The 12,084-nt window shown below is 36.9% G+C and overlaps 2 protein-coding genes across 2 annotated transcripts in view; one reads left to right on the plus strand and one right to left on the minus strand.

The window, feature by feature from the left end:
• Positions 1–12,084, plus strand: part of LOC309493775 (uncharacterized protein) — a 111,553-nt gene that overhangs the window by 20,280 nt on the left and 79,189 nt on the right. The gene's annotated exons all lie outside the window — the stretch shown is intronic.
• The window catches only part of LOC309493637 (uncharacterized protein), a 186,651-nt gene continuing 181,084 nt past the window's right edge, over positions 6,518–12,084 (minus strand). The window contains exon 60 of the mRNA XM_082162791.1: positions 6,518–7,824. Within this exon, the coding sequence (XP_082018917.1) occupies positions 7,765–7,824 (60 nt within the window). The 3' untranslated portion in view covers positions 6,518–7,764. The remainder of the gene's footprint in view (positions 7,825–12,084) is intronic.

The following is a 12,084-nucleotide window of genomic DNA, read 5'->3' on the forward strand; positions in this document are numbered from 1 at the left end:
ACAACAGCAAAAAATGTAAGTAAATATTTAGAATTAAACAAAATAATAGGACAATTCATCTGCATAATTTATACATTTTTAAGCATTTTTGTTGTCACCATTGTTGAGATTATTGTGCTGATTGTTGATGTCTGTGTGTGTCATCATAGATCAGCATTCCGTGCTCACGTCTGTTAATATCTTCTAACTAACTGTTATAAAATTTATGGATTTAGCATATATATATATATATATATATATATATATATATATATATATATATATGCACACGAGGTCAGTGAATGCAGTTTGTAATGTTTTGATGATGACACAATGTTCAAATAGCCTCTTAAACAATTCCCTGATCTCATTCAGTGCTTAATTCTACATCATTACAACCACTGTGAAACTGCAGCAAGAGTTCCAACAGCAATCAGATAATGTCATTTACACGACACACACAGATATAAAAAATCAGCACATGAATCTCAACAATGCTGGCATTAAAAAAAAAAAAAAACAAAAAAAAAAAGCTGCATAATTTGTTCATGCAGCAGTGCATGCTGGGAGTTTTATACATGGAACTCAGCATACATTGCGACATGAAACTTTTGATTGTCACTATTGTTGAGATTAATATGCTGATTGTTGACGTCTGTGTGTGTCTAGGTCAAGTAGTATAATCACAGAGACGCTATGGTCTATAAATGTTAAAGACCAATAAAATCAAAGATTAGTCACAGGATGACAAGTTAGACAAATCTATGATGATTATAACATCATCACAAAAGCCAAAAATACCTGATCAACTTCCGCTTGGCTTTTTCTTGCGATAACAAATGTCCTTTATGAACTCAATGTAATGGCAGTCGGCCAATTTAAAGCAGTCGGTTTCTGTGGATGAAGTTAGTTAACTTGAATCTCAATTTATTTTTACAGTAACATACTGTAGATTATAGTAAATTACTAGCAACAGTTTTGCCAGTATTTTACCATTAATTTGTGGGACAATGTTTTACAGTGCAGTCTGGGAGTGGGATGTGAGAGAGTGAAAACTGGTTAAAAGCAAAAGCATGATCTAAAGTCACATGACGACTTTGCATAAGATGCAGTTCAAAGAGTTCTTCCAAATGAAAGTGACCCGAGTCTCAAAGGATCTCGTGAACTCAGATGAACTGGCGCTTCTTCACTGATATACGTGCAAGAGCAAAGAGCAAAAGAGTTTTCCCGTTTATCTTGATTTGTTTATGATGTTTCGAAAAATGTTACATAAATTAAAATGACTTAACACTTGGATCAAAGGTGCAATATGACATCAATGCCCATTTAAGAAACATAAACAATAAAATAATAAATATGTAATTCTCATTATATGTTAGGAGCCTCATCACAAGGGATGTGTATATATTAACTGGGTTTAGATTTAGTTGCAAACTGCAATCAGGTTTCTTTTTGCATACATCTGTAAATATGAGTCCAATCAACAAAGAAACAATGAAGCTTTTTTAAAGTTAATAAGATAATTAAGTGATTAATTACATATAGATTATACTGATTTATTATAATCTGATTATAGATTCCAAGTGAGTAAATCAGACCAGTAGTGATGTTACGCCTGTATTGTTTTAGTGAAATGACATCACCCGTGACGTTATTTATTTGTGTTCATGTGTGTATATGTTAATGTATCATGAAACATGTAACACACAATTTGGCACTGTCACACAATATTTTTCTTGCAGCATATTTCCATGGACAAGCAGGTGCATTCAAAGCCTTGGGAAATTAACCATTTTCAACACATCTGACTGAAAAGCTTCCACAATAAACCAGTACTTGACAAATATGTCATCGTCAGTAAATGTCTACTCATATTTCTTTTTACCATAATAAAGGTGTCTTATAAACACAATCCACAATACAATATATGTTAAAATGTCATGGATCCAATAAAGCAAACACAGTTCACCATAATGATGACCCCTAATGAATAATTTTCAATAAAACATCCACATGCCTGTATATACCACTGCTAATTCTGTGTATATACCGCTGTTAATTAAATCTCTGAAGAGCAGATCTTCAGAGATGTAATGTCTTCTTTTCTCTTCAGTTGATTTCTTCCTAGACTGTGGCTGAAGTCTGTTGTAGTTCTTATGTTTCTCTTTCCTTCAGTGTTTCTGCTCATTATCATTATCTGTCTTCAATAATTGTACAATCAGCACTCAGTTAATCACTAAATGATTTCATTAACATTTAACACTGCTTCTGTGTAGCTTTTAACACAGTTAAAACTTATTACTGTTGGTGATCCTCAGATAAACATCAGGGGATTTACGGTGTACAAAGATTTTCATGTCAAAAGTTTTAGAATATTTCTGAGAAAACACAAAAAACCTGCTGTCCTGAAGCGATGTGTTCAACGTGCGGTTCAACCTGTTCGGTCTCAACAAGAACTTCTTTGGAAGTTTTGCTTTTCTTAAAAACAGCTGCATTTTTCTCATTTCTTGTAAGTTTACATATTCTCTCACATATGGAAAACTACATGGTTATTCAAAATACAAGTAAATATATAAAACGTATTGACCAATTGACCCTTTGCTAAGCTCCGCCCCTTAGTTTCTGTCATTTGTGTGGCTAATTATTGGCTATATGATATTTACTTATTACATATATATTTACATTATGTTTTGTTTCTCTGCAGTTATGGTAATATTAATGATCTTCAGTATTTCAGATTATTGGTTCACTTATAATTGTTCAATAAAGAGTGTGTTGGGTCATCAGTCCTGAAGAAACCTAATGACAAACACTGATCTCCTGTTTTCTTATGTCTCAACTCTCAAGTTCTTATTTAATGATTTATTAAACACTCATTCAAAGTTACTTTCATCCACTGAATGCACAAACAAATCTTCCTGTTCCTGATGGAGATAAACGATGATGACATTTTGACATCACAATCATTCTTCCATCACAATCCTCTTACATTATTATGACAGACAATTTTAGAGAATAATCTACAAAAACTTACTTTACAGATGTAACCCTTATAATGTAGTTTTCAGGTATAAATCAATGTATTGAGGTTGATTCAGTGACATTACATAGTTTAAAAAAAAAATGTATAGTGTACATGTCTGTGTGGCTGCAGTTTTGGGCAGATGTATTTTATGCTAATGTTAGTTGTGTGAGAGCAGTGGATTGGCTGTATGAGCTCAGAGCGCTCCTGTAGGGCCGTACATATGCAAATCACAGTCTGATCACACAAGATAAAGACTGGTGAAGATCTGATGTCTCCAGATCATCTCACCGGCTGAAACGAATCAACAAACTAGACAAGCCATGGATTCTAACAAACACAAGCATGCCTGTGGGAAATGCAAGGCTCACTGCAATTCCAAATGCAAATGCTCTTGTCATGAAACAGCATCTGAAGGAACAGGGGAAGTGGACTCTGAAACGGCCTGTGATATTCTTCTATGCTGTACTGATTTGATTGACTGCAGTATTATGTGACAATTTGCAGGACGTTCTTCAGACAGGTGAGAAACCTTTGTTTGTTTGAAAAACATTTGCGTCCTAAAATATGGACATTTTCTTAATTTCAGATGAACCTTTAATCCGTGTTCAGTGAAATGAAAGTGTTGTAAATGCTTACATGTTGTCTAGTCACAAGCAGTTTTCAGGGTGTCATCTGTCATTGATGGTACATGTTTGGCACTCTTTACTGCCATGCATTTCACAACTTTTCTTTGCTGTTCATTCCAACCAAAAGCTGACGTCTGTCCAACATTGGAGCTTGGACCTGAATATCATTTTCAACCCAAATCCAACTTCTGACCAATGATGGAGTCTACATGCAGAAAAATCTTTCTAAATCCTTAGAAATTACTTACATCTGTAAAAAGAATTGACATGTTTCTGGAGAAAATATCTTGATTTAATTATATGGTTCTCATTCCACTGGCATAAACATTATGTTTTGTTATAGTCTTGATTTAAAAAAAGAAAAAAAGTAAAGAAAAAAAAGCTGATGAAGTAAGAAAAACAAACATTGAATATTGATATATTCTCTGAAAAAAATGTTTTAGAAGTAAACTAACTTTGTGAAAGGATGCAAGAAGTGAGTAAGGATGTTTAAATCTTTTTACTTTTAAAACAACATAGTTTAATGTCAATCAATGTTTTTTTTTCCAGAAGTGTTTAATCTGTCCGGAGTGAATGGATTTGTGGAGACGCCGCGGCGTTCAGGACGAGTTTCAGATCCAGAACATCATCAACACAAAGACAACAGAACTACAAACTACAATCAACATCAGGACGGCTTTAGTGTCATTATGAATGTTAAACATCATAAAGACAATGTTATCCGTACATAGAAACACAGTTCCAGAAAAATAAACTAAATAACAAATCAAAGATGAAAATGTCTTACAGTAATGTCTGAATATAACTCTAGCGTGAGAGGAACTAAAAATTCTCTGAGATAAACTGGTATTACGCAATAATTTCCATAGAAAATAGTTAGAATTTCACATGAAAACGAGTCTGAAAACATTCTTTAGCTGTAGTGAGAGATAAATGTCTTCTTCTCTCTCTCCTTTTGGTGGATGTTTCATTTGACACATATTTGTTTTTCTTGTTTAGTTAGTCATATTTTAGATCATGTAGTCGGTGTGTTGAAAACTTGAATTCAACAGTTGAATTCTTTAGTTGATAATTATTATCATTTTGAGTTTTCCAGGATAACAATGATATTAAGAGACACTTCTAGCGGATTTGGTGGTGGTCAAATGATGGACAGATGCTGATCAACTCCTGTAAACACTTATTTGGTGCTGGTGTTTGTATACATTTGCATAAGTGACTTTCATTAAACAGTATGAATTTGCAGTTGGTTAATTTGTCATCACTCTTATATTACTTTGTAGAAATACAGTATGTGAGAAAGTGTAACCCTGGTTAGGAAACTGAGCCTTGGGAGTAATATGCCAAAGTTAACCCTAAAAGCCTAAATAAAGCCTGGTTCACACGGGACGATTTTAAAATTGTCGGCCGATTTTCCAAACCTGAGAGACCCCACACACGGGGATAAAAAATCACGGGTCTAACAGTTTTGGTCGTACAGTGTGTGGTGCGCAGCCACACGGCAAAATCAACACATCACACACGAACCGATTTGACTCCCGAGCATTCCCAGATCAGACGGGAAATCACGCAAAATACCTCGAGATCAAACGTGACTTCAGAGTAAACAATCATGGCGGACGAAGAGGATGCAGTGGCAATAGTTTGTAGTTTGTTTTTAACCGAAAAAAAACGTTATCAAAAGAAAAGGCGATGATCTCTGACGTCCACCGGACTTTCTGGTGTGCCATGCCGCCGACTGTTTTGATTATATTTCCCGGTGTTTCCTCGCCGCCTCGTCACCTTGCTTTCTGATTGGCTACACGTCCCAGTCCACAGGCTGCGTGCTCGGGGGACACCACACACAAGAAGAAATCGGGCCAAATAAATCCAACATGTTGGATATCCCCGATTTGAGATCGGAGCGGTCCCGACGTCCTTCCGAGCAGACGAGAGCAGCCTTAACACACCACACACGGCAGGAATATCTGATCAGATTATTTTACGATAATCGGAGCATCCTTAAGATTGTCGGAAGGGGTGAATCGGGGCTAAAATCGGCCTAATTATCCTGCCGTGTGAACCAGGCTTAAGGAATTCATTATTATAGAAATCAAGTACACACAGCAAATCCCCAGTGTTAAATTAACTCTGCTCAGAGCACATATGGTCACACTCTACAGATATTCAAGTAACACTGAATCAGTGTTAAAGTTAATGAGATAATTAAGCTATTAATAAAGTGATGAATGACCATTAGTGGTGACACCTGATGATAATAAGAATCAATGAAGGAAAGAGGAATATCAAGAACAGAAAAAAGAGAAACGCAAGAACTAAAATTAACTTCCAGCCACAACCTTTGCTGAGATCTTGAACGATTTAATGTCTTCTTTTATCTACAGTTGATTTCATCAGAGGAGGATTAAACAACTCCACAAACAGCATTACCAGCTTCACTTATTACTAACCAGACTGATTTTATTTCTGTCATTCATCTACATAAGTTCTTATTGAGAATCAACAGAAGTTTAGATGGTGATGTTGTATTGAAAATATTTGGTCATCATTATGGTGATCGGGGTTTGCTTTAGTTGGGCAGTTTGACTGAATTTGTTATGTGAGTTTATGGTCTTTATAACAGTTTTTACCAAAACACACAATGTGTAGCAAAGAAAGACATGTCACCATTGTTGAGATGTATATGCTGGTTCCTGATGTCTGTTTGTTTAAAAAAAAAAAAAAAAAAAAAATTCTAGCAATGTATTACAAAAAATCATAATGTCTGATCTGTGGCAAAAAAGGGTCAAAATCATCTTTTAATAACAAATTATCACTTTTGGTCAGTGCCAAAAGCAGTGTTGAAGTTAACGAGATAATTAAGTGATTAATTGAGTGATGATTGAGCATTATTGAAGACACCTGATGTTAACAAGCAGAATCACTGAAGAAGAAAATCACAAATGTTAAGTTTTGGTGATCAGTGTTTCGTTTAGTTGGGCTCTAGACCCTTACATTTTTAACTGTAGATTTTTGGCTGCTGTAACTGAGTTATAACAGCCAGACGAACAAAGTGAAAAGGTGAACTGATAATGTTGGTTATGTTTTAACCTAATAATTTATTGACCTGAATCCCAACTTATTTAGAGCCTATTTTCTGAGTTAGGCTGACTTTATTGATTATAGCAGCACTGTTCTTGTACAGAATAATATTTGTAGAATTTTCAATGCGATCCAAAAGATTTCTTAAAAGTTGTTCAGATCCATTACTCAGCAGCACACACTCCACAAACGCATTTGTGGAGATGCGCTATAGAAAGTCTCAGGTATGCTCTTACAGTGATCGGTCTCCTTGCTCTAGCTCTAGCAATGACAGCTGGACAGCTGGCAGGTCCATTTAAAAAATAAAAACCAAAAGAAGGGGGGAAAATGCTGCAAAAAAATCACTTCTATTGGTCCAGTGTTCTGTAACATTGTGTGGCTGCGCACAAAGAAAAAAACTCAAAGAATAGTCTTTAAATATTTTTTTTAAAGTCTTTCATTTTGCCAGTATTTTACCGTTAATTTTCAGGATTTTTTTTTACTGTGTAGAATATTCTTCTCAAACCAAAGTCAGTCTATTATGGAACATTGTTGTGGAACATAAAAAAAAAAAGAAAAAAAAAAGTTTAAAATGCAATTAGAGATATTTTGTAAGACAATTTCATTCAAATAATACAGGAAACCCTGATTGACACCTGAACAAAAGCAAAATGCATTCTAGTCATTTGTGTTTTAATACACAATTTAAGCCAAATGAAAATAAATATTAATTTTGAATGAGACATTAGCTGTTCATTGAGTTACTTTTATAGTATATTTTTAAATGTATATCACAATACCCATAAAACCTGTGGTCCTCCACCCTGAAAATACATATTTTGTATGAGGTGTATGAATTTTTTTAATTATATACTCTAAAATGTGTCCTTACAGAAGAAACAGTCAGCTTTCTGAGCTTGACAAACAAAAATATAATTTATAACATAACTGATAACATAATATAATAAATAACTGATTCCATACAATTTAAATCAATTTGTTATTTCCCTTTACCATGCACACACAAAAAGTTTTTTGCCAACATTTACAAATATTTAAGTTTAGCTATAGTCCTCAGTGTTGTTTGCATCCACTCCAAAGACATCTGAAGAACTTCATGTACTGCTGTCTAACCTGGACAAGAATGACACAAGATGAGCTGAAACTCATGAACTGTAATGGAGTTTGTTTATATTAAACAGGTAAGAAAAGAGACTAGATTTGCATTTTTAGATGCGTTTCTTACGGTGACGCATTGCTGCCACATACATATTAGTTTTTCCACTCAATTATGTCGTAATAACGAGATCTTATGTTGTTAAAACGACATATTTTCTCGTAATAACGAGATCTTATGTCGTAATAACGAGATGTTATGTCGTTAAAACGACATAATATGTCGTAATAATGAGATGTTATCTCGTTAAAACGACATATTTTTCTCGTAATAACGAGATGCTATGTCCTTAACAACATATTTTCTTGGCCTTATAAGGACATGTGTAGTCATGTACAAAATATGCCTTTATCCACATAAAATTGATAGCCTATCATGTCTTTATCACACTTCTACGTTCAAAAAGCTGAAGCAAATAGTAGCAGCCTAGCCTAGAAATCTAGACGCACCCTAGCGGCAGCAAAATGTATTTTGCAGCCAGGGCAGTCTAGCAACTCTCCATTGACTTTCGAGCTGCAAAAACCTAAATTGGGTCAGGCCAATCGCATCATGTATAGAGTAGGCGGGGCAGGCTTAACATAATGATGACAGAGTTGCGACGGTTACCTGCCACTTGAAAACAAAGAATGGCTGCTGCTGGAGAACAGTCTTTCAAATCGGCTTTGTCCGCGACTCTGGAGGACTTGGAGTTAGGTTTTTCTTTGAGAAAAGAGCATAGAACGGCACTTAAGTCATTCTTAAAAAAGGAAGATGTGTTCGTAGTTTTGCCGGCCAGATATGGCAAAAATTTAATCTATCAACTAGCTCCGCTCAGAGGCTCCGCTGTTGGGAAAACGCTCTGGTTGGTTGAAGCGCTGTCCTATTGCGTGCAGAGGGAATTTGAAAGACAGCCGTTTATCCCGCCCCTCGGATTGAGCCGCGTCTATGGTGAGTTGCCAGACCAAACATCTTGATGTAGGTCTGGCTTGCCAGGCTAGTAGCAGCCCCCAATCAGAGGCGAACCTACACTGAACCTACACTATACACTTCACTATGTAAGGGATAATGTATAGCGAGGCGGTTGTTATAGCGAATAACAACCCCAACAGGCTGAACGGGACCCCGACGCGAAGCGGAGCTTGAATCAGCCTGAAGGGGTTGTTATTCACTATAACAACCGCCTCGCGATACATTACCCGCTTATTACATGGCTACCTACAAAATAAATAATTTGACACAAAATATTGATTTAAAAAGGAGTTTATTGATTTAAAAACGATTGTATTGCTTCCGCTAAAGAAAATAGTCTGTTCCGCGTCCATAGCAAAGCTCTGTTTTTCATAGCAACGGTGTGTTATAGTTCGCAGCGGTCTGTTATCAAGAAATAACACACCGTATTCTACACTGGAATTCAACCAAGCCATGTAATATACCATATATATATATATATATATATATATATATATATATATATATATATATATATATATATATATATATACACACACACACTACACTGAACTAAAGGCGAACCTACACTGAATGGGGGCCCCAGGCAAAATTAATCAATGAGGCCCTTTTTTAAAATATATTTTATATAGGTCTATATGTCACCGGTGCGAGCCGGGGCGTACTCGGATGACCAGCCACCCCGGACTTTCGACACCACCGCAGGGAGCCAACACCACAGGTCCGCAACAGATGGACAACGCAGACAAGAGATAATTTCAAAGGAATAACAATCTTTATTGAACACAATTTATCAATGAGCACAAGCGTGATAGACTTCCGTGTCTTCTAGGTCTTCTTCAGCTACGGGTAGGTACTGATCGTACGTCGCAGCTTCGCCCTGACGGCGACTTCGCCAATGATACGGCTTGCTTCAGGACTCGGCCGATGAGTAGGAAGGTAAGGATTCTTCTCAATACAGGACACTTTCGTCAATGCACAGTAGTGGGACAATGATTCAAGAGCTTACTTCACCAGCGATGCTGCATTCTTCAGGACTCAGACGGTGAGTAGACAGGTAAGGGTTCTTCTCAGTACACAGTACTTTCGTCAATGCACAGTAGTGGGACAATGATTCAAGTGCTTACTTCACCAGCGATGCTGCATACTTCCAGACTCAGACGGTAAGTAGAAAGGTAAGAATCCTTCTCGGTACAGGATACTGTCGTCGGTGCACAGTAGTGGGACAATAACTCGAAAGCTTACTTCACCAGCGATGCTGCATTCTTCAAGACTCGGACGGTGAGTAGGCAGGTAAGGGTTCTTCTCAGTACAGAATACTTTCGTCAGTGCACAATAGTGAGACAGTGGTTTAAAAGCTTACTTCACCAGCGATGCTGCATTCTTCAAGACTCGGACGGTGAGTAGGCAGGTAAGGGTTCTTCTCAGTACAGAATACTTTCGTCAGTGCACAATAGTGAGACAGTGGTTTAAAAGCTTACCTCACCAGCGATGCTGCATTCTTCAGAACTCAGACGGCGAGTAAACAGGTAAGGGTTCTTCTCAGTGCAGAATACTTTTCGTCAATGCACGATAGTGAGACAGTGGTTTAAAAGCTTACTTCACCAGCAATTAGGCCTGTCACGATTATGAAATTTGGCTGACGATTAATTGTCTAAAAAATAATTGCGGTTATGCCGATTAATTGTCAGTTTTAGGGCTTTGACGATTAATTGTCTGTGTTAGGGCTTTGGCAATTATGCTGATTAATTGTCTGTTTTAGGGCTTTGTGCTTCATTCATTAAATAATTGTGATGAATTTAATCCTTTGTAAGTTATCATTTTGCAGTGTAAGTTTACAGTTAACACCTTTAAATATTAAATAAATAGGCTATATTCAATAGCTATGACAATTTGTTTATTAAACTTAGTGAGTGTATAAATCAGCAGCAAAAAGTAATTTTTGAAAACATCTGCACAGTAATTTAATAAAATCTAAACATGTTAATAAAAACAAATGTGCACAAACCATGAAAATATGATACGCTACAAAACAGAGCGGAACAAAGCGCGTATGCGCATCTCGGGTGCAGAATGATGTGCTTAATGCAACATGGAGTCGCAGCGATGCACAAGTGCGCATTTAAAAGTTCACGGCACAAAGCGAAGAAATGTCGAGGGCACAAATCCTAGTGTATATCAGTCCAACAGTTTATTGATCATTTGTTTCTTCACAGTTTTAAACTCCAGTTATTGTGCGTCTGATGCCAATTCATAGTCCTTGTGCTGTGTAGGCACACGCAGCGAGCGAGTCATTTAGAAACAGCAAAAAACTCCAGCAAAATAAAGTCATTTTATGCAAATCCACAGCCCTTTATCTACAGATCAAGCATTATAACGTCAATGTCACATTGGAGAAAGTTTTACCGTGTATCCTGTCGTAACCGGACGACGCGCGCTGTTTGAATGCTGAACGGAATGATTGACAGCTGCAGAGTTTGAATGCTGAACGGAATGATTGACAGCTGCAGACGAGTTTGTGAACTTTAATTTAACAATGTAAATATACTACTGTCCCTCACATTAAGCTATGGAATGGCTTCAGATGACTTTGAATATATTGCTAGAAAACGTAATTAGTGCTTGACTGCTTGTCTATTTATTTTGGTTCATGACTCCCCCTTGTGCCGTAGGTCTATAAAAGAGCGCAATAATCGCGGTTGTCTGAAACAATCGCGGTTAGATCAAATAATCGCGATCAGACGGTTATTTAATTATCGCGACAGGCCTACCAGCAATGCTGCATTCTTCAAGACTCAGACGGTGAGAAGACAGGTAAGGGTTCTTCTCAGTACAGAATACTTTTCTAGAGCTCACAAACAGAGAGAGTGAATGAAGAGGAGGTTTCAGTGAGGCATTGTAATACTCAGAGCTCAACGGCCCGAGAGAGGATAATACAAGATACTTCACCAGCACAGCTGTAACACTCTGGGATTCTAATCGAGAGCAGGTACAATAACTTTTCACAAACGTGTAAGCAGGGGTTGGGGCCGCTTCTCAGCAAAAGCACACCGCACTCGTGTTCACTTCAAATCCACAGCAATGAGTCAATGTGTATCAATAAGACAAAAGCACTGCAATTCACTCACACATTAAGGCTGATCCGAGGCCTCAATCCCTTCGTTAAACTCTCGTGAGGGGATATTCAACACTCCATTCCTCTTCAGCACATTCTGAAACGCATAACTTCCCCAACAGTCAGATTTACATTCACTACGTCCTCTTCAAGC

The sequence above is a fragment of the Leuciscus leuciscus genome (assembly GCF_965113295.1).
Source record: "Leuciscus leuciscus genome assembly, chromosome: 3".
Lineage (NCBI taxonomy): Eukaryota > Metazoa > Chordata > Actinopteri > Cypriniformes > Leuciscidae > Leuciscus > Leuciscus leuciscus.